The sequence below is a fragment of the Musa acuminata genome, chromosome BXJ2-5 (assembly GCF_036884655.1).
Source record: "Musa acuminata AAA Group cultivar baxijiao chromosome BXJ2-5, Cavendish_Baxijiao_AAA, whole genome shotgun sequence".
In the NCBI taxonomy this organism is placed as follows: domain Eukaryota; kingdom Viridiplantae; phylum Streptophyta; class Magnoliopsida; order Zingiberales; family Musaceae; genus Musa; species Musa acuminata.
Window position 1 is genome coordinate 8,017,442 of NC_088342.1, and position 21,706 is coordinate 8,039,147.

At 49.4% G+C, this 21,706-nt stretch overlaps 4 protein-coding genes across 6 annotated transcripts; 1 reads left to right on the forward strand and 3 right to left on the reverse strand.

Moving 5' to 3' along the window:
- Nucleotides 1–7,218: 7,218 nt before the first annotated feature.
- On the reverse strand, nt 7,219–7,974 carry LOC135613245 (uncharacterized). Its single transcript, XM_065110346.1, has one exon. It carries the CDS (start codon nt 7,972–7,974, stop codon nt 7,219–7,221), a length of 756 nt encoding a protein of 251 aa, XP_064966418.1.
- Nucleotides 7,975–12,924: 4,950 nt separating this feature from the next.
- LOC135583047 (RING-H2 finger protein ATL8-like) lies at nt 12,925–14,268 on the reverse strand. 3 transcript variants are annotated; one of them, XM_065108490.1, is made up of 2 exons: nt 13,685–14,268; nt 12,925–13,590 (listed from the first exon to the last, which is right to left on the reverse strand). In XM_065108490.1, exon 2 carries the CDS (start codon nt 13,535–13,537, stop codon nt 13,103–13,105), a length of 435 nt encoding a protein of 144 aa, XP_064964562.1. In that variant the 5' UTR covers nt 13,538–13,590; nt 13,685–14,268; the 3' UTR covers nt 12,925–13,102. The 3 variants fall into 3 exon arrangements, with proteins under 3 accessions (XP_064964562.1, XP_064964564.1, XP_064964563.1); XM_065108492.1 differs by having other exon boundaries at nt 12,927–13,889; nt 13,977–14,264; XM_065108491.1 differs by having other exon boundaries at nt 12,927–13,898; nt 13,977–14,264.
- Nucleotides 14,269–14,753: 485 nt separating this feature from the next.
- On the forward strand, nt 14,754–17,782 carry LOC103984528 (probable protein phosphatase 2C 27). The gene is made up of 5 exons (XM_009402043.3): nt 14,754–14,943; nt 15,077–15,628; nt 15,735–15,929; nt 16,136–16,341; nt 17,044–17,782. The coding sequence occupies exons 2-5, from the start codon at nt 15,419–15,421 to the stop codon at nt 17,600–17,602; spliced, it is 1,170 nt and encodes a 389-aa protein (XP_009400318.2). The 5' UTR covers nt 14,754–14,943; nt 15,077–15,418; the 3' UTR covers nt 17,603–17,782.
- A 410-nt stretch (nt 17,783–18,192) lies between these two features.
- Nucleotides 18,193–21,659, reverse strand: LOC135612334 (uncharacterized protein At4g15970-like). The gene is made up of 4 exons (XM_065108493.1): nt 21,116–21,659; nt 20,677–21,042; nt 18,873–19,354; nt 18,193–18,569 (listed from the first exon to the last, which is right to left on the reverse strand). Exons 1-4 carry the CDS (start codon nt 21,503–21,505, stop codon nt 18,521–18,523), a joined length of 1,287 nt encoding a protein of 428 aa, XP_064964565.1. The 5' UTR covers nt 21,506–21,659; the 3' UTR covers nt 18,193–18,520.
- Between the last annotated feature and the right edge of the window lie 47 nt (nt 21,660–21,706).

Genomic DNA, 21,706 nt, shown 5'->3' on the forward strand with positions numbered 1-21,706 from the left:
GGGGCAGAGGCCCAGGATCCAGACAATGGTGCACTAATTGCAGCGAAGTCAGGGGACTTCGGGAGCTACTAGGCGACAGACTGTCCTAGAGCGGTGCTTCATCTAGGTGTGACCCAAGAGTGGGTGGATGAAGGTCGGTTGCCAAAGGAGCGAACAAAATCAAAGGTGGAAGAGACCCTGCGATGTATTGGCAGAGGCCACACATAGAGGGTTTACAATTCGAGTTTATTCCACAAGGATCAGAATGCAATGGAGATGTCACCAAGAGGCGACATGGTGCAGCGGATCGTGGTGGAACAGTTCGTCGTAATGCGATACACACGACATAGTCCCGTGAGGGACTAGATCATACGGAGGTATGATCGGGAGCTACTGGAAGCTCCACTTCGGTGAACAACATGACGGCAAGAAAGGCTATGGATTCAAGGAGTGAAGGCCATGGTACCGCAGAGGCGGGTCTTCCGTGCGTGTATCGAATTTTGCATCGGATGAAAACCTTGGTCATCAGCATATGGGGGATGTGTTCCACTAAGGGAAAAGTTCGAATGCAAGTACCAGTGAGTTCCATGGGAGGGACTTGATCATGCAGAGGTATGATTGAAGCAGTTGGAGAGTTGGACTGCTCTAGAGCTCATATTCGCTTAAGGGAGCCCGACAAGTCAGAGGACAAGGTCGAGTAAGCGAACGTTGCTACCAAGGAAGCTAAGGAGAACAGAATCGGTGCAGACCCTATAATGCGATGGCAGAGGCCATGCATGAGAGTTGTAGTCTGTCTTTCCATCGACCAAAGGAGAGCTGCTTGGAGAACACAGAGGTGTTGAAGCAGGGGGTCGAAAAGGGTGAGGAAGCGATGACGAGTCCAAAGAGACTTAGCTACCCAAAATCAAGCATCAGTTAGAATGTAGGTGGACTCGGAGGAGTGCTACAGAGGCATATCTACTGATTGTGAAGAAAAGGGATGCAGATGCGAGGTGACGGATAGTAGTGCCATGGGCATGACAACGCCATGGTACCGCAGAGGCGGGACTTCCGTGAAAGTCATTGATCCCTTGCTCTCATGGAGGGAGAGCGCTTGGTCGTGAAAGGGGCCGAGGAGGTAGAGAATGCAGAGGCAATCTCCAAGTACTGAGACAAGGCTGAAGGGCAGAGGTCGAGGAACTTCGTAAGACCGGTGTCAATGAGCTTCTCATCAAGATAGCCGAAAGTGAAGGACTTCGGGTCATGCAAGAGTGCATAACCAAGGAACGAAGCAGGCAGTACGCGGTGTTGTACCTTTGCTACTCAGTGGAGTAGGTGGCAGGGTTGATGGAGAAGATGGTACAATCCCAGAGGCGACCAAACCTATGAGAGAATTACTCCAAGTTGGGGTGAAAACTTCCTGCATTCCAGAAGTTCGATGGCATTGAGAAGGTGAATCACAGTAACTAACTCAACGCAAGGAGTGCAAACACTTCAAGTGCTTCAGAAGTGTGAGCAAAGAGCAGGCGAAGGCCAGTAACCAGCTCGATGCATGGAGTACAACCTCGAGGAGGCGGGCGAAGTCAAGTAACCTTTACCTTCTCAACTCTTAAGGGAATGGGCGAAACTGAGCACCCTAATTCTCTTATCTATCTAGCAGAGGAGCTCTGCATATGTTCAAAGACCCTTCGAAGATAATGGAAGACAATAGTTGTCAAATCCTTACCAACGGTGATCAGTGTTACTGAGAGTAGATTGTCCGCTTCATTTCCCAACGAAATGCCAATCGAAAGTGGAAGTGATGCGAACCTACTTGGATATGACAACTAAGTGAAAGAAAAGTCAATGAGTAAATTTTGTGGAGGAAGGACCTAAAACTTCAGAAGTTTACGAGACGATGCTCGTTAAAGCTCCAACAAGCATCCACCCAGTTCAAGCAACATGAGGAATTTGAGAGACTGGCGCAGTAAGGATGGTCTTTTCCTTCATTAGGGGATCCGCAGGAATCAACAATGATTAACACAACTCAGCCAACCCCACACCAGAGTCAGAGTCATTGGTGAGTTGAAGCAGCATGGCAGATCAAAGGTTCGACTACTCAAAAATAGTAGCGGAGAGCAACTAGGAGCCAAGAGGCGCATTGTAGCTGGAGCAGAAGATTGAAGACTCAGCAAAGGCGAGGAGTTGCAGTGTAGACAAAGGCTTCAACAAGGACGTCAAAGGAATAAGTGGGGGAGAATGTCACGGACAAACTTCTAAACAGGATGTTTGATGTAATGCTTATGTATGTCCGTGTCTTTTAGTATGTTCATGCCTTGTACAACATGTAGGGGGACAGCCGAAGGCTAAATAGTCCTATTTTAGTTGGGTTGGTGGCCTCTTTAGGCTTGTAAATAAAGATTGTGTCATGTGGACACGTGCGAGAGATTCTCGATCTATAATGGACCATTTTACCCTTTGTTGTGCAACTGTTCAAAGCTTGTAAAGTCTGTTTGTAATTTGCATTGTCTATGAAGTGTTTTTCGGAGATGTTTGCTTGTGGATCTCGATTGAGGCATTCTCTCTAACTCGTTCTCTCTTTTGTTGGTCCTAAGGGACAATGGGAGGCTTCGGGGAGGCTGACCTTTGCGGACGGACACGCAAGGGTGCCGCACGACTTAGGCAAAACCAGCTAAGTCCGTGACAAAAGGGCGGCCCTTCATCGTCGCGAGTCGGTATGTACCGACCCTGACAACTTCGGTCACCCGGTAAGGGCCTTCCCAATTGGGAGCTAACTTACCGCGCGCTCGGGTCGGATCGCTAACCTCGGCCTTCAGTAGGACTAGGTCGCCTAGTTTAATGGGTCGGGGTCGTACCTTCCGGTTGTAGACCCTCGCGATCGCTCTTTTATAAGAGAAGGCTTTCAAGTGTGCATCGGCACGCCGTTCTTCGAGCATGTCGAGGGTGGCTCGAAGTCCTTCGTTCACGACCTTCTCATCATAGTTTCTTGTTCGAAGGGTGGGAATAGCCACCTCCAGCGGTAGGACAGCTTCGGTTCCGAACGCAAGTCTATAGGGGGACTCTCCAATCGCGGTTTTGGGGGTGGTGCGTGTTGGGAAATCATAGGGGGGCGACATCATATGTGCAGCGGAAGAACAAGAAAACAAAAATCCCCGATTCCCAAAAAGATGTTCGTCGTCGTGCGAAGATTGGTGCGCAAAAATCCGCAAAACACAAAACTGCGTATAGAGATTGTGTTACCTAGGGAGATCGTATATCCCTGTTTCCTTGCAGATCCTTAGGAGAGGGTGAAGGAGGTCAAGCGTCCTCCTCTCTAGCGGTGATCCACACAGCAGGGTTGCGACGACGCTCCTCAAAACTCCAGGCCTACTCTGAGGTGGAGAGGGAGAGGAGAATAGGAAGGGCAAGCAAAGACTCTAGCCTATGAGGCTGTGAATCCCTCCTATTTATAGAGATCCCGTGTCAAAACCCTAATGGGTCCTTTCCCTAGTGGGTATTGGATCTGCATCCAATAAGACAGGGCTCCGTCGGATATCTCATATCCGAACCTCTACTCATCGCAATGCCTACCATATGTGTGTGACCCTCTAGGCCCAATATCGAGCTGGCCGTGAGTCATACCTGTCAGAACTCCTTCTGACTGAGTGAATTATTATCTCTGTAATAATTCACTCGACTCATCGACTACGGAAGTACTAGGCCACTACGCCGTAGTCCCCAGACGATACAGGGGAATCCAATCCATTGGACCTGTCTGTCCTCAGTTACCATGTACCTATAGTCCCTCATCCATCTAATATCCCAGAGACCGTATATCGAGCATGGTGCTGTCAGACCCATACGGTTTCTACTCGAGTCTCGCTCTAATCGGATTCTCCCGGAGAACTCTTTCTCTCTCAACCCGAATGACCCTGGCCAGGGATTTGTCTGAGCAAGAACACATAGGATATTCCTCTCATGACGCCGAGAGTGGATGATCCTCTGTCGACACTCAATAGCCCTCGTAAGGTCGACTACCACTCCCAATGACCAGCTGTACTAGATCTGGGAACAGCCAAACCTATAAGTCTGGTATCAAAGAGTGGAGCACTCATACAGGACATCCTTGGTGTCTCAAGTCTAAGAACCAGATACACCACTAGGACTACGGAATCGTTGTCTGACAATAAGGCATCATCAACCATCCAGCATTCCGTAAGCGGATCAATCAGTGAACTCATTCTCCAATGAGCACCTGTACTGTATCCCTAGTGTCCCTACACGAGCAGCTATGAGACCAGCTGCATCCATCATATGGACGGGTATACAGCACACCAGTCTATCCGGTTATCACGATGTCCCTCTCGAGTAACCTATGACCGGGATTATTTAGGATATGTGTTTAAAGGTGAATCGATCTCATTATCGTGATCTCATCACGATCCGATTCCCATTGCACAAATCCAAGGACATCACAATATATATGCATTTATGCAATAGTTATAAAGTGATATACGCCAAAATATAATAAGCAAAAAGATTCTGTATCAAGTCACACGTGCCATCACTCACGTGATTGGCTTGCTGGGCACCTATGACTAGCAGTGCGTAACGACCATAAGACGCTCGGGAGTTCGTACGCCCAAGCCGATCGGGCTGCAGACACTCCTTTTGAGCTCATCTAGAATGGACCAATTGGTTACCTCCGCTAGCCCGTTCGTCTGGGGGTGAGCCACCGAGCTGAACTTTAGTTGGATTCCGTGGCTTGCACAGAACTCCCGGAACCTTCTACCGATGAACTAGGGCCCATTATCTGTAATGATGGTTCTGGGCAAGCCGAACCGAGTCATCAGGTTCCTCCATACGAACTTCTCAATTTGACGCTCCGTGATCGTCGCCAGTGGCTCGGCTTCGACCCACTTTGTGAAATAATCCACTCCCACGACGATATATCTCCGCTGTCCCGAGGCTGGCGGGAAAAGTCCGAGCAGGTCCAAACTCCACTGTGCGAATGGCCATGCGCAATCGATGGGGGTGAGTGAGACCGCAGGCTGCCGGGGTGTGCGAGCGTGTTCTTGGCACGAACTGCACCGCTGCACGTAGGCCTTCGCGTCCCGGCACATGGTCGGCCAGTAGTAACCTTGGCGAAGTATTTTGTGCGCCAGGGTTCGCCCGCCGATGTGCTCCCGGTAAACCCCTCGGTGGACCTCAGCCAGAACCGTCCGAGCTTCATCGGGCTCCACGCACCATAGGAGGGGGTATGTGAAGGACCGCTTATAGAGCCATCCACTCACCTCGGTGTACCACGCATGCGTGCGACGCAGGCGCCGAGCCGTAGCCTCGTCGGGAGGAAGGGTCCCGTCCCACTTGAAGTGTAGCAATTCTTGTACCCAGGTGGTAGGTGCATCGCCCGAGGTCGCCGCTGCGATTTCAATGGCACGGGCAAGGAGCTCCTCGACCTCGGGCCCGGCTTCGAGGGCTGGCTTTGACGCCAGCTTAGCTAGGGTGTCGGCTCGCTCGTTTTCTCCCCTCGAGACATTAGATAATGTAAAATGAGGGAACTTGGCGGTCAGGTTTTTTACATGTGCCAGGTACTTCGCCATGATCGGGTCCCGAGCCTCGTATCCCCCGCTGAGTTGCTCGGCTACTAGTTGCGAGTCGGTGAGGACACGTATGACGACCACCTGCATCTCGAGGGCCAACCTGAGTCCTGCTAGAAGTGCCTCGTATTCTGCCTCGTTGTTAGTGGCCTGGAACCCGAAGCGGAGGGAGCGCTCGAACGACCACCCGTCGGGAGCTAGCAGCACCAGCCCCGCACCGGCGCCCTTTGAGTTGGCCGATCCGTCGACGTGCAGGACTCAGGCTTCGGGAGGTTGCTCGAGACCCTCGTCCTCGATCTGGGTTAATTCTGCGATGAAGTCGACCACGGACTGGGTTTTGATAGCGGTCCTGGGCACATACTGTACGTCATGCTCGCCGAGCTCCACCGCCCATTTGAGAAGACGTCCTGCAACATCAAATTTAGACAAGATCTGCCGAAGTGGTTGGTCGGTGATGACCTCCACCGGGTGAGCCTGGAAGTAGGGGCGTAGCTTCCGGGCTGATAGCACGAGCGCAACTGCCAGTTTCTCGATCGGTGGGTGTCGTTTCTCGGGCCCGTTCAGGACGTGGCTGACATAGTAGTCCGGAAGATGTTCGCCGGAATTTTCTTTGATCAGGACGGAACTGACTACATGCTGAGAGGCAGCCAGGTAGAGGCCTAGCTTCTCCCCAGGAGAGACTGAGGCAAGTCGGGGGAGGTTGGCCAAGTGTTGCTTCATTTGTTTGAAGGGCTTCCTCGGATTATGCCGTCCATTGAAAATTTTTCGGGCTCTTCAGTGCTCTGAAGAAAGGGAGGCAGCGATCACCCGACCGGGCAAGGAAATGGGACATGGCGACGAGCCTCCCGTTAAGGCGTTGCAGGTCTTTGATCGTCCGAGGTGACTGCATATTGATGCTCGCCTGAACTTTCTTCGGGTTGGCGTCAATTCCTCTTTCGTATATGATGAACCCGAGGAACTTTCCCGAGGTGATGCCGAAGGCGCACTTTGCGGGGTTGAGTCGCATGCCGTACTTGCGTAGCGTGGCAAATGCCTCGGCCATATCGGCCAGGTGGTCTCCTGCCTCTTGGCTTTTCACAATCATGTCGTCAACATAAACTTCCATGTTCCGCCCGATCTGGTGGGCGAACATCTTGTTCACTGTTCTCTAGTATGTAGCCCCGGCGTTCTTCATTCCGAAGGGCATGACCTTATAAAAGTAAACCCCTTGATAGGTGAGAAAGGCCGTATGCTCTTGGTCTTCGGGTGCCATTGTGATCTGGTTGTATCCCGAGAAGGCGCCCATAAATAAGAGGCGGGCGTGTTCGGCTGTAGCGTCGACCAACTGGTCGACCTTTGGAAGGGGGTAGCAATCCTTCGGGCATGCATTGTTGAGACTAGTGTAATCAACGCACATCCTCCAGCTTCCATTAGGTTTGTTGACGAGGACTACATTGGATAGCCATCGTGGGTATCTGGCTTCTTCTATGAAGTCTGCCGCCAAAAGTCGGCCCACTTTTTCTCGTATAGCCAACTGCCGATCAGGGGCCTGCCGTTTGGGTTTTTGCTTTACCGAGCGAGCGTCGGGTGAAATATTGAGGTGATGTTGTGCGACCTCCGGGTCGACGCCCGTCATGTCAGATGGCGACCAAGCGAAGACGTCAACATTTTTCTGTAGGAAGCCGACGAGCTGCCTTCGTTCTTACTCGGGAAGCTCCGATCCGATCTTGACCGTCTGGTCTGGCCGACTCTCTAGCAGCGGCAAGTCGATGGTGGACCCCCTCGGCTCAGGATGGGGGGCTGGCTTCTTCGCCTCCCAGGGGTCCGCCAATGGTTGTTCGACCCTTGCTCTCTTGTGTAACGAAACAACGGTCAGGTAGCAACGCTTGGATTCTCGGGGGCTTCCCGTGACCTCTCCGGTACCGGCGTGGGTCGGGAACTTCACGGTTTGGTAGTAAGTTGAGACGACGACTCTAACTTTGTTGAGGGTCGGCCGACCGAGAATGGCGTTGTATGCAGTGGGGAGGTCGATCACTAAGAAGGTGGTCATCACTGTCTTCGACCTCGGTGGGGCTCCCAGGGTCAAGGGCAAAGTGATTGCCCCCAGCGGTGAGATCGAATCACCGGTGAATCCGGTGAGTGCCGAGAATATCGGCTTTATGTTGTCTCCGGACAAGCCGAGCTTTTGGAAGGCGTCGAAGTAGAGTATGTCGGCCGAGCTCCCGGTATCGACCATGATCCTTCTTACTTGCACATTGGCGATCCTGGCCGATATCACGAGCGCATCGTCGTGCTCGGATTGGTCGGATGCTCCGGCCGGGAAAGTAACCTCGGGCTCGGGCCCTTGCCTGGGAGCTTCGGCTGGGGCGGCTCGGGCATATGCCTTTCTTCTGGTCATGGAATCCCCGCCAGATGCGGGGCCGCCAGCTATTGTTGGGAAATCATAAGGGGGCGACATCATATGCGCAGCGGAAGAACAAGAAAACAAAAATCCCCGATTCCCAAAAAGATGTTCGTCGTCGTGCGATGATTGGTGCGCAAAATCCGAAAAAACACAAAACTGCGTATAGAGATTGTGTTACCTAGGGAGATCGTATATCCCTGTTTCCTTGCAGATCCTTAGGAGAGGGTGAAGGAGGTCAAGCGTCCTCCTCTCTAGCGGTGATCCACACAGCAGGGTTGCGACGACGCTCCTCAAAACTCCAGGCCTACTCTGAGGTGGAGAGGGAGAGGAGAATAGGAAGGGCAAGCAAAGACTCTAGCCTATGAGGCTGTGAATCCCTCCTATTTATAGAGATCCCGTGTCAAAACCCTAATGGGTCCTTTCCCTAGTGGGTATTGGATCTGCATCCAATAAGACAGGGCTCCGTCGGATATCTCATATCCGAACCTCTACTCATCGCAATGCCTACCATATGTGTGTGACCCTCTAGGCCCAATATCGAGCTGGCCGTGAGTCATACCTGTCAGAACTCCTTCTGACTGAGTGAATTATTATCTCTGTAATAATTCACTCGACTCATCGACTACGGAAGTACTAGGCCACTACGCCGTAGTCCCCAGACGATACAGGGGAATCCAATCCATTGGACCTGTCTGTCCTCAGTTACCATGTACCTATAGTCCCTCATCCATCTAATATCCCAGAGACCGTATATCGAGCATGGTGCTGTCAGACCCATACGGTTTCTACTCGAGTCTCGCTCTAATCGGATTCTCCCGGAGAACTCTTTCTCTCTCAACCCGAATGACCCTAGCCAGGGATTTGTCTGAGCAAGAACACATAGGATATTCCTCTCATGACGCCGAGAGTGGATGATCCTCTGTCGACACTCAATAGCCCTCGTAAGGTCGACTACCACTCCCAATGACCAGCTGTACTAGATCTGAGAACAGTCAAACCTATAAGTCTGGTATCAAAGAGTGGAGCACTCATACAGGACATCCTTGGTGTCTCAAGTCTAAGGACCAGATACACCACTAGGACTATGGAATCGCTGTCTGACAATAAGGCATCATCAACCATCCAGCATTCCGTAAGCGGATCAATCAGTGAACTCATTCTCCAATGAGCACCTGTACTGTATCCCTAGTGTCCCTACACGAGCAGCTATGAGACCAGCTGCATCCATCATATGGACGGGTATACAGCACACCAGTCTATCCGGTTATCACGATGTCCCTCTCGAGTAACCTATGACCGGGATTATTTAGGATATGTGTTTAAAGGTGAATCGATCTCATTATCGTGATCTCATCACGATCCGATTCCCATTGCACAAATCCAAGGACATCACAATATATATGCATTTATGCAATAGTTATAAAGTGATATATGCCAAAATATAATAAGCAAAAAGATTCTGTATCAAGTCACACGTGCCATCACTCACGTGATTGGCTTGCTGGGCACCTATGACTAGCAGCTATCACGTCGATGTGTCATTCGATGGGACCCTCCGGGCGTAGCGAAAGTTCCTTGTCCGGCCGAAGGTACTGGCCGAGATGTCCTCTACGAATGAGCTCCTCGATCTGCCTTTTTAACTCCCGACACTGTTCAGTGTCATGCCCATGTTGCCGGTGGAAGCGACAGTACTTCAATCGGTCCGCCAGCTCCCGCGGACTCCTCATCAGGTAGGGCTCTTTGAGCAGTCCCTTCTCCCTTATGTGGAGAAATATTTCTATTTGGGACGCGTTCAAGGCAGGGAGAGGGGGTCTCGGTGCCGGCGGGTCAGATCTGTCCAACCTACGCCAAGACGCCGCGGATTGCTGCTACCGGGGCGGCTCCGGCTTGACCCTCTTGTGCTCTTCGCGCCTCCCGGCCATCCATGTCTCTGCGGCGATGAACTGGCTCGCTCGCTGGAGCATCTCGGGTACCGTCGTGGGGGGTCGCTCCACCAGAGACCAGAAGAACCTAGCCGAGATGTCCTCTACGAATGAGCTCCTTGATCTGCCTTTTTAACTCCCGACACTGTTCAGTGTCATGCCCATGCTGCCGGTGGAAGCGGCAGTACTTCGATCTGTCCGCCAGCTCCCGCGGACTCCTCATCGGGTAGGGCTCTTTGAGCAGTCCCTTCTCCCTTATGTGGAGAAATATTTATGTTCGGGACGCGTTCAAGGCGGGGAGAGGGGGTCTCGGTGCCGGCGGGTCGGATCTGTCCAACCTACGTCGAGACGCCGCGGATTGCTGCTGCCGGGGCGGCTCCGGCTTGACCCTCTTGTGATCTTCGTGCCTCCCGGCCATCCATGTCTCTGCGACGATGAACTGGCTCGCTCGCTGGAGCATCTCGGGTACCGTCGTGGGGGGTCGCTCTACCAGAGACCAGAAGAACCTGGAAGGCCACAGGCCTATCATGAATGCTTGCATCAATAGAGAGGGGTGAGCGTCTGAGAGCCCTCGAATCTGCATCGTAAAACGGTTCACAAAATGGGAGAGGGGCTCGTCCTCCCTTTGGTTGAGTCTGAGGAGCAACGCCACGGACGGCTTCGGTCGGCCGTAGGCCAGGAAGTTGAGCTCGAAGTCTCTAGCGAGCTAATCGAAGGAAGTGATGGTCCCGGTCTTCAGGCCGCTGTACCACGCGTGGGCCAGCCCCCTCAAAGTCGTTGGGAACGCCCTTCACATCAAGGTGTTAGAAGTCCCATATAGCGCCATTTGGGCGCGAAATGCGGCTACGTGGTCCGCGGGGTCAGTGGCGCCGTCATAGGCGTCTAGCAAAGGGAGCCGGAAGTGTGGTGGGATCACTTGATCTTGTATTTCGGGTGCGAACGGGGACCCTTGGTGTCCGTCCGCTCCGAGCTCTCCTTTTGATTTGCGAACCTCTTGCTGTACTTCGTCGAGGCGTTGACTAACGAGGCGCAACTGGGCTCGCAGGGCGTTCGTCGAGTCCGCAGATAGCACCTCAGGCTCTGGGCGACTCGACGTGTCTTCCGCCTCTCGGTTCCCGGGCTGGGCTGTTCGGTTTCGAGGCGAAGTAGGGAGCTCGGGAAGTGGTGCATGAGTTCAGGTAGGGGGCTCCCGCTGTTGTAGAGGCTGGGTTATATGTGGGGGCGTCGGTTGGGAGACGAGTAGGATGATAGTCTGCACCACGCCCGCCAGTGCTCGAACTTGATGAGCGAGGTCGTGGAAGGCTTCGGGCGATACAGGCGACGGGCCAATGGGATCGTCGGGTGGCGACAAACCCGGGTCGTTGAACAGCCGCCAGTAGCGCTCCGATGTTGTGGCAGGGCGTTTGTCTCGGGGTTCATCTCACAGGGGATGTTCTTCTGGGGTGTTGACCGGACGCGACCCCATGGCTGCGGGTTCACCAGAGTGGATCTGCTGATCGCTCGACATTCGGGGCCCTCCTTCTAGCGCCAAAATGTTAGTGTAAACAACTTTATGCCGTGGCCTCGGGGCCGACGCGGCTTGGTTCGGGTCCGAATGCGCAAGGATCTTGCGCGGTGTTCCTCGGGACAGTTGGGGTGGTCGGTTACGATGGTCCGGGCGGGACGTTGCGTGGGGAGTGAAGCTTTTCCGCGGCGCTGGGAAGATGCAATCTCGCCCTTGTACCTGCACACAGGTCAGGTCGGAAGCTCGGCCCGACCCCTCCGACGATCAAGTTAGATGATGTGGAAGGAGTTTTTTGGTGAAGAAGTGTCCCCCCCCCCCCCTAGTTTAGAACTCGGGGGTATTTATAGGGCAGTTTAGTATTACCTGATGTGTCTGCCTGCAGGAGACAGGATCGTACCTCTGATGGCGTCTGACATCACCCTTGTCGTTGCGTGGAGAACCAAGCTGCCGCAGGGTATGGGCATGCCTCGGTGGTCGTTCTCCTCTGCCTTAGTCGAGCGCGTTGGGTTAGGCAACGATGAAGTCTTCGTCTAAGAGCGGGTGATGTCAGCGCCCATCGTGTCGGCATTATTGCCCTCTTTCGGGCAGAGTATCGTCCAGCCATGGCTGACGATGCGTCATGTCGCTATTATTACCCTCATCAACCGTAATGAGGACGAGGAGTCCGACGGATCAAGGTACATAGTGGACTGGTTGTGGGACATCTACGGAAGCGGGGACATTTTACACGCGGCGGATCCCAGGCTGAGCGGAGACTACGATGAGGTGCAGATGGCGTGAGGTTGGCATTAGTGTGTTGCATCCAAACCCCACAACAAGGCCATCCATGAGGATGGCTCTCCAAGTTCTGACCGGTGGAGCTCTCCCTCCGAATCCTGCAACCTGAAAAGCCTGCGTTCATATGGCCTGTGACGCGCTCGCAACGTGAGGTCGATCAGCTTCTTCCTTCTCACCTATTGTCTGCCGGTGGACAGATGAGCCAAAGTTCCTTCGGTGGCAGATGAATGAATCTGCAGTAGCCATCAAGCCATCGTGACGCAGTGTGTCTTCCATTAGCATCGTTCATTAGAGTATGCCACAGCATAATCAATTCTATCCGTAACTCATGTTGCATCATCAATCATCAGTCACAAGAAGATCTGTCCAAAAGTATGACTTTTCTTCTTTCTCTTTTTTATTCTTTTGAGGTTCTCCTGAGAGGACAAGTTGTAATTGCACCAACTGTTGCAGATATGGATATACTGTAGCGTATGGGATATGAGAATTGCTATTGGAGCACTTTCTTTTGCCGTCAAACTCCAACCCCTCGTTCATATTATCCTACAGGAATCTCAATTTTTATGTTCACATCAATTTTACAGAAATCTGCTTCCCGAGAACGATCTTATCGTATCAGCCCATCACATCAATGTTCCTGAATCCTTTCATCTAACAATTTACCTACCATATCCGCATGAGAAGTATTTGTAGTTCTGGCAGTAGCATGAGTTTGTGAAGAGATGGTGAATACGACAGCCATTCCATTGAGGTGAAAAGGATAAGAAGGATTTCTTTTCCGTGGATTTAGTTAAAGAAATTGTATTTGATAAAGAAGTTCTCATGAATTAAATAGTACGAGAAATATGGATTTTTTGGATTTTTTTTTTCTTTAATTTATATTATTTTTACACGATACTGTTCTGCTACTGACATACCGCATAACGCAACAGGTCACTCCAAACTCCCTTGGCGTCGACGGACCTCGTACTGGACCCCGTCACCGGGACAGTGGTGCGGCGACGACGAGCACCCTGCGGCAGGACGGGCAGCTCGAGTGGGAGTGGAGCCACGCGTCGACGCACCCGACGTGGAACCCGTGGCCGCACTGCGGCAGCACCCGGAGCTCGTCCCCCTCCTCGAACTCCGCTAGGCAGATGGGGCACTCCACCAGGCCCCCGCCGCCGGCGCCGTACGAAATCGTCGGCAGCGCCCGCAAAGCCTCCTTCTCGAGGCCCTTGTTGGACGGCAGCACGGGCGAGCGCCGGAGGCAGGCGCAGCGGGCGACAAGGGCAAGCCCCGCGACTGAGACCACGGCGCAGAGAAGGGCGGCGATGACCACCACCACATCCGTGTCGATGGGGACCGACTCCGACGGCGGAAACGACGGTAACTGTTCAGATTCTGTCAGGAGAAATCTCGCCGCGGAAGGCATCGACAAGCAGAGAGACGCTTGCGAGAGAAAGTTGTGCTCAGAGTTGCACTTCGCTTTGTAATAGAGAGCAGAAATCAAATATAAAAGAAGGGAAGAAATCAAGATGAAATGACGACAATGTTCATGTGAAAGGCAACAATGTGTTACTGTAAATCTAATTGGACCAACGAGCTCCAAGGCTGCGCTATATCGTCTTTTCGCCTGAGGTTCTTGCAAACCACGCCCTACAGGCTCCTACGATCATCGAGTATGAGGTGCTGCCTCACTTAACCATTCAGTGATCGAGGGTGAGGCATTTGGTCGAACACCTTTGCGTGGACAATCCTCTCCGAAACAGGGGATCCATGCGCCTCTGCACACTCTGGCAGCAGACTAGGTAAAGGGCAATGCACTAAACATTACTTTGTAACAAGGTAATGGAACGGAGTCGAGAGTCCACATCGTTTACGAATCCATTGGCCACGAGCAGCATCCGAGTGCCCCTTCTTCCTGTGTCCTCGGCACAAAACTTGGTCCGCCCTGCAGTCTTTCCAGTGGATTGGCTTCTTCGGAACAATAAAATTAATAGAAAAGCCTTCTTTTCTTCTCCTTTTTATAGTATACATGCTCTTCAACGACCCAAGCGATCAATGGATGAGAAAGAAAAGTTCTCTTTGTCCTGCACTCACTAACCGCCGCCGCCGCCCCCGCCCAGAAGTCACATCACGAAGAAGAAGAAGAAGCAATTGGATTCTCCTCCCATCAGTCTCGATGAACCAAACGTCGAACTGGTGCTATGAACCATTGAAATATGGGACATGCTTTGTGATTGTACTTTCTACGACATAATATCTCTGGCTGAGAATTCAACACCTAAAATCCATCAATTAATCGATCCACTGATCTCTGTCACCCTTGGCAGCTCCCCTCGTTAAACTGGCAATGTTGATTCTACACCTTGGCCAACCTGCATCACGATTGGCGGATCTAAGTGGGACCCACAAAAAGGTCCCATGGCTGATAGCCTGATATCGATCTCACATCATAATAACAGGCACGATCTTGGCCGTCCACAGCATCACACAAAGGAGTCGATCGGACGATTTGGATTAAGCATTGGCACCAATTCGGTGATCCAAGTCAACCACAATCGGGCCGCGCTAGCGTGTCGGTTGCCCAATCCGGTCTAATTGTACCCCACCAGATTTCGATATAAAATGTACCCTATTCTGTTTCATACTTTTTCCCTCTCTTATTTTCCAAGCTATCGATTTTGCATCTGTTTTCCGACTCTTTCGTGGTGCAATACTCTGCCCGATCTTTCATCTATTCTTAGAATGTTCGGCGAACTCAACGGAAAGAGGAGAAGGCAACGGCCTTTGATCGATGAGTTGTTGGGGATATCGTGGAAATGCCTGTCCCTTTTGGTACGTTCTAGGGTTTGTTTTGAAGACATGTTGGTTGGAGCGATTTATGTCGATTGCTTTGGTTCTCCTGTTTGGATCCTTCGATTCGTCGTATTGGCGTGCTAAAATTGGGATTTTGGCGACTTCTGTGCAGTGTTTTGATTTGATGTTGAGGCATTTGGTGGCAAAGTTTCTATCTTTAGCGGGGTTTCCCGGAAGGAACAGTATTTGTTACCGATTTTGATTAGGTCTGGCACCGTTGGAGGATCTTGCTCGATTCGGAACTATCGACGTATATTTATTCGCTATCGAGATTTGGAGCTGACACATTCGTCGCGGCCGATATTTATAAGGGAGAATCTTTTCTTGAGGTTTAGGTTGCTGGATATCACCTTTGTTCGGGTTGCTTGAGAGGCGAAAGTTTCATTTTGTGCAAATAGTATTACTGCTTGCGAGGTCTCCTTGAATCATTCTTCGATATCAGAGTACGTTTTTAATGGTTTGGAAAGATTCCATGGCAGCCAGTACAGAATTTCCACCCCCAATGGTGATGCTGGATGGCAAGTACGGAAGCAAGGAGAACGGTTCTTTGATTGTTGGTGGCAGTGAAGATCTCAATACTTCGGAGGGCAGGAAGGATGTGAAAGTTGGGAAACCTCCTCGGCACCTCTCTGTTATTCGACATACCGTCGGCCTGGTCGGTCTGGTTCGTTCAACCGATCCGTGTCCCTTCTTTTTAAGATTTCTTTTTTTCCCGGTGATTGCGCTATCATTATCTTAGTGATCATGGTTTCATTTTCTAAATATTTTAGGACTTGAATCTGGGGACTCTTGGCTTGATTTGTCCACAGGAAGGTCAGAGTGCCTTCCTGCCTGTGTTCCGGTCAGGCAGCTGTTCGGAGATTGGGCCAAAGCCATACATGGAGGACGAGCATATCTGCATAGATAATCTAGTCAAGCATCTTGGAGCTTCTGTCAATTGCCCATCACCTGGTGCTTTTTATGGAGTGAGCTTCAGTGATCTGGAATTCAATTCTGTGAACTTGTGGACTAAGCCACGGCCTCCTATTTGATCATGATGTGGTCTTTATTTTAGGAATTTCTTTATCTCTTATCGTGTTGGAAAATTTCCTAGCATTGTGTGTTTGATATAGTTTTTCTTGCTCAATATTAGAAATTTTTTGAGCACTTACTTAGCAGTTTGTGTGTGCAGGTTTTTGATGGACATGGTGGCAAAGATGCAGCATGTTTTGTTCGTAATAACATCCTCAAATTTATAACCGAGGACAATCGTTTCCCTGCCAGTGCGAAGAAGGCCATGAAGAGTGCATTTACCAAAGCTGATTATGCTTTTGCTGATTCTGTCTCACTTGATCGATTCTCTGGAACGACAGCACTTACTGCTCTTATTTTAGGAAGGTAAGATTTGATATCACTTTCTAATGATATTTAGTTTTGTATTGCAATAAAGTTGAGTTGTACTGGGAGTTGCTATTTGATTTCACTGTTAATGCTTCAAAACTTGTTTAAAATAATTTTATATTGGATCATATAGGCACTAAAGGCCTTGAATGCATTGAAATCTACATATTTTCTGTGGCAGCACAATTGTGACATTAGAGGTTATCATATCTCTTTTAAGATTAATACTGTAGCTTGTTCAATGAAGTTGTCATTTTATGGAAAATCATGATTATCTGACGGATCATTATCTTCAGTTTAGTGGAGCTAACTGATATTAATGATCTGAAATATGAAATACTTGAAGTTTGAACATTACTCTTTCTCACAAAAATTCCTTTCAAGGCCCTAGAGATTGACAGACCTTATCATCCATATTGCTTGATGATCAGATGCATATAAAATTTTGTGCTGCATCATAATTTAACAGGGCTTCAGAGAAGTGGCAGGTCCTGTATCCACTTAAATGGAGGCACTGCATTTTAATTGTATAATTTGATACAATATGCTTCATAAAAAATGATATTCATAAGGTAATTCAAGATTGTTTGGTTGCTTATTGCTGTATCTTTGCTGTTTAAGATTGGTATGGTGGTTACTGTTATTTGATCTCTTGAAGTCCTTAGATGTTAATAACTCCGGCTTTTTGTACCTTTGTAGGTCACTGCTAATTGCTAATGCAGGTGATTGCCGTGCTGTACTAGGGAAGCGTGGCCGAGCTATGGAACTTTCGAGAGACCATAAACCTAGCTGCAGTGTGGAACGGCTCAGAATTGAGAAGCTTGGCGGTAGTGTCTATGATGGATATCTCAATGGTCAACTATCGGTAGCAAGGGCTATTGGTGACTGGCACATGAAGGGCTCAAAAGATTCTGCTTGCCCGTTGATCGCTGAACCAGAGTTGCAGGAGACACTTCTCACAGAAGAAGACGAGTTTTTGATACTGGGCTGTGACGGCCTTTGGGATGTCATGAGCAGTCAGTGTGCAGTGACGATAGCGAGGAAGGAGCTCATGGCTCACAATGATCCGGAGAGGTGCTCGAGGGAACTCGTGCAAGAAGCACTGAAGCGAAACACTTGCGACAATCTAACTGTGGTGGTCGTCTGCTTTTCTCCACATCCACCTCCTCGCATTGAGATCCCGAGACCTCGAGTTCGGAGGAGTATCTCTATGGAAGGTTTGCATCTCCTACAGGGAGCCCTGGACAGCAATATGTAATGTTAAAGCTTTTAATCCTCCATTTATCTATTCTTCTGCCTGTAAAGGATGGACATCGAAATCATGTCCACTTGTGTATTTTCAGTGAGGTTGTAGGTAAATTTTGTAGACTACTTTGATGTGTTCTGATGAAGAACATTTGATGAATCTGGAAATTAATCAAGCATCTGTTCTGAACCACAGCTTCAAACCTAATTCCTTCATCGGACCATCCGAAACCACGTGTTCCATAGTATGGTTCTTGCTCAGACCAGCTGGTTGCATTCAGGAGCTTTATTAGACTTGAGGTGCAAACTATATCACATTGGGAAATATTTGTGTTGGAAGAATTTGTGCATTGAGGGTATACGTAGTATCATTACTGTAGATTAAATGATCCGTGCCTCCTACGTATAGAAATCTGTGAGAAGTGGTCTTTCCTACGTATAGAAATCTGTGAGAAGTGGTCTTTCCTGAAACCTTCAGGAAGAAGACCTCCAAATTATGTCAATTGTACAAGCTTTTGATTGTTGATGCATTTGTGGAATTCTCAGAATACATTTCCTGTGGCAGATAGCTCAGACTTTTTGGGACAATATATGACAAATTCTTGATGTAATTGTCTGGCATAATGCTCCGTTGCTTGCTATTTAGAAAAGAATAGTAAACTCAGAATCTTATTAACAACGAGAAATCCTGTCATCTGACATAAAAAAAATTGTATGTTTCTGCAAATAAACAGCAACACTACAGCACAAGACTCAGAGCAACGACACCTGAAGAATGATGTATCTTAAGCATATCTAAGTTCCTATCGTCTCTTTCAATTTCTTTCAAGCCTAACCTGCTGCTTTCCTGACAGTCTTATGATTCCAAAAGTTCGCACTGCTGGGGTATTCATGTATCAAAAGAACAGGGAAATGAACAGTACCAAGAATTTTAGAGGTGATGATTCTTTTCCTTGTCACTGCCAAGGCCTGGTGGTAACCTGTAAACAGATAATAAACAGGAGCAATTTGATGAGAGATGATAAACATGTTTTAAGAAGCATCTCAAAGGAAGAATAAGTAGTCCACGAATAGAAATATCAAAAAAGTTAATGCCAGGGTCAACAATTTGGTATGTGCAGCTTCGTAAGGTCAATCTATGAATGAATGCTTCTATGAAAGAACTATTGATGCATCCTCTATGCAAAATGAAGAAAGAGATGAGGGAAAAAGAAAAACGATTTCATTCAGAATGCAAAGAGGCCTAGAATTTTCAATGATCAAATTGAGGATTTATAATAAACCTGCAACTTTGAGGTACACTCCATGAGTAATGGCTCAATATCTTTATGTCAGGTGGCAGAGACATAAATTTCTTCCAGTCATCAAGCATAGCTCTTAGGTCACTGATCTTTCTTTGCAGGCCGATACAACAGTTTGCATGCATTGTGCAGACCTTGTTGAGATCCCTGCTTGGCTCACAAAACCCACCAAAATGCTTGGTGTTCAGGAATCTTATTCTCACACCTATCTCCCTAACATGTTGGTGATGCTTGATGATGTTAAGCACATTCTGCTCATGGACTCCAGGATATCTGGCACGCGATGAGTACCAGTATTTGTAGAATTCGATGCTTCGGTTGTTAGACTTCACATAGTTGAATCCATTGTTCGGCCAGTTCTTTAAATCAGTAGGATCACCCAAGAAGTTATCACAGGATATCTGGAAATCTCCGTCTGGGTAGAAGAAGGGCAATGGATTCCGGAACCACATTATGTCCACATCCTGCAGCAAAACCAACAACAGACGAATTAGGATGATTCTGTTGTGATGCCATAAGCAATAAATTTCAAGAATTGTCCACATGCACACAACTATTGACAAAATCAAAGACACTAGTAGATGAATGAGATATCTTGATTTTTCATGCTCTTCCTAGAGACCAAACGAAGAACCGACCCCCTACCAGAAAGGAAGAAATCCATGGTAAATGCAATGTGACAAACTTTGGTATTCACCATCAGTGCAATAACCAGTCTTGCATATTTTTCCAGTCCTTGGAAGGCAACATGCAGAGGAGCTGCCGCATTATCTTGCCAAGGAAACATTTTAAACCACTATAGATAATTGCAAAAGTTAATCACTATTAATACATAAATCATATTTGATTCAGAGACATGAAGTACTAATAAGTATTGATTGCTAAGGTGTAAAATCTTGCAAATTTGCAATCGCATCATATTGATGTCTCACAGGAAACTCTGTAGCTGTCATCACACATCATAGAATATACGATCTGATGAAACAGACTGGCATTTATGATCCCCAAGCATACCTATATTCACTTCTTTACAAGAATTTACTCTGATCTGCCGTAGATCACAGGATCAAAAGTCCGATCTTTATCTAGTAAGAGCCATAAACTATTGGCACGTTGATGGATGCTTTTCCATAGGACTTTGAGAATCTCTTATGGCTCATGACAACTTTTGATGTGCTATGTGGGTCATTCATTAGATCTTTGACGCTCGAGCTATTGAAGCACGAATGGTGGATCCCTGAAGTATGATTCATGACTTTCTCTACCAAATAAAAGCATAGAGTGGCATAGGTTTGCTACACTGAATGAATCGCAGACGTGTACTTTCCTTGTGAAGAAATGCATATATGGTGTTCATGTGGGACTCGGCGATCCGTTCATAGATTACAGTTTGAGTGCTTTAGGTATCAACTTCAATGCCAAATCAGTAATATGTCGAGTATTCTCGACGTGGAAATTAGAATCTTCTATAGACAGAATCAATGTCCGAGGTGTATCTAACCATTGTAATTGTGAATCTGTGCCTTGGTTATTTAGATACGCTTCAAACGTGACATGGGAACACTTACACCCCCGTCTACCTGCTTGGTGAGAAGAGAAATCAGATAGGATCCACGTAGGACCCACCTGAACTAACAGCCGTAGCCAGTTAAAATAAGCTATTTGCGTGGGTGAACTTAAAAAAGCGGAATTTTGTTTTCCTTTTCCCACGAAATTGCTGCTTCAGAGCGGCGACAACAGAGTCCATGGATTGAAGCATGGTTGCTGTGGAAGAGATTGAACTCACCGAGAAGATGAAGTCGTAACCTTTCTCGAGAACCACGCGCAGAAAATCCAGCCTCGCCCACATCATGTCCAAGTATTCCGGAGTGTTGAAGACCTTCTCGCCGGAGAAATCCACCCCCTCGGTCTTGAGGTCGAAGCAGTGGTCGTGTACGGCGAGGCATCGCTCGTACGCCTTGTCGTCCACGGCGACGATCACCAGGTGGTTGAGGAGCTCGCTCGTTCCGTTGCCGACGCGGAAACTCTCGAGGAAGAGATCCAGCACTGAACCGGGCGTAGACCAGAATGCATTCAAGGAGGTCAATATTACCGTGTTGTCTCTGGTGGCCGCTGCTCTCAGAACCCTCTCCAGCCGGACATCTTGGCTTTCCTGCAGCAGCAACAGCGCCATTCCATCAGATCAGGACTCGGATCAATGTGCTTGCCTAGTGAACATACTGTACCGGTCCATTCTGCACAGGACGAGGAGAGGAGCTTGGCAACGGGTCGGAAGCGACGGCGGAGTCGACCGGCCGCTGCACGGCAACTGGGGGGCTGAGCTCCACGCGGAGGGACGCCGGGGGAAAAAGGACGGCCGGCGTGGTGGTGGTGCGGTAGAGCAAGGTGAAGGAGAGGGCGATGACCATGAGGAAGAGGAGCGGGGAGATCCACCTGCGGGTGGACGAGTCCGCCGCCTTGGCGCCGAAGACGGAGACCGCGGGGGAGGCCTTCATGGCAAGGGAAGAAGACCAGATCTGAGAAGTTGGCGACGGTTCTCCTCTCGGGGTTTCGACCGCACAGGGGGGAGGAGCAGGAGGACGGTCTAAATCTCCATGGAATGGGGAGGACTCCATGATTGATTGCCAATTAATAACCAACAGCAGCAACGCATCATTGCTTTACAGCAGCGGCCGTCGTCGTTGTCTTCTAATGACATGTGGGCATCACGTCTTCGCTTGCACCACAAATCCCTCCCCAGTTGCTGTCAGGTCACCTGTCCGAGCTCTGGCTCGGCAGGTGTTCGATGGCTTACCTCGGAACGTAAGCCACGCATA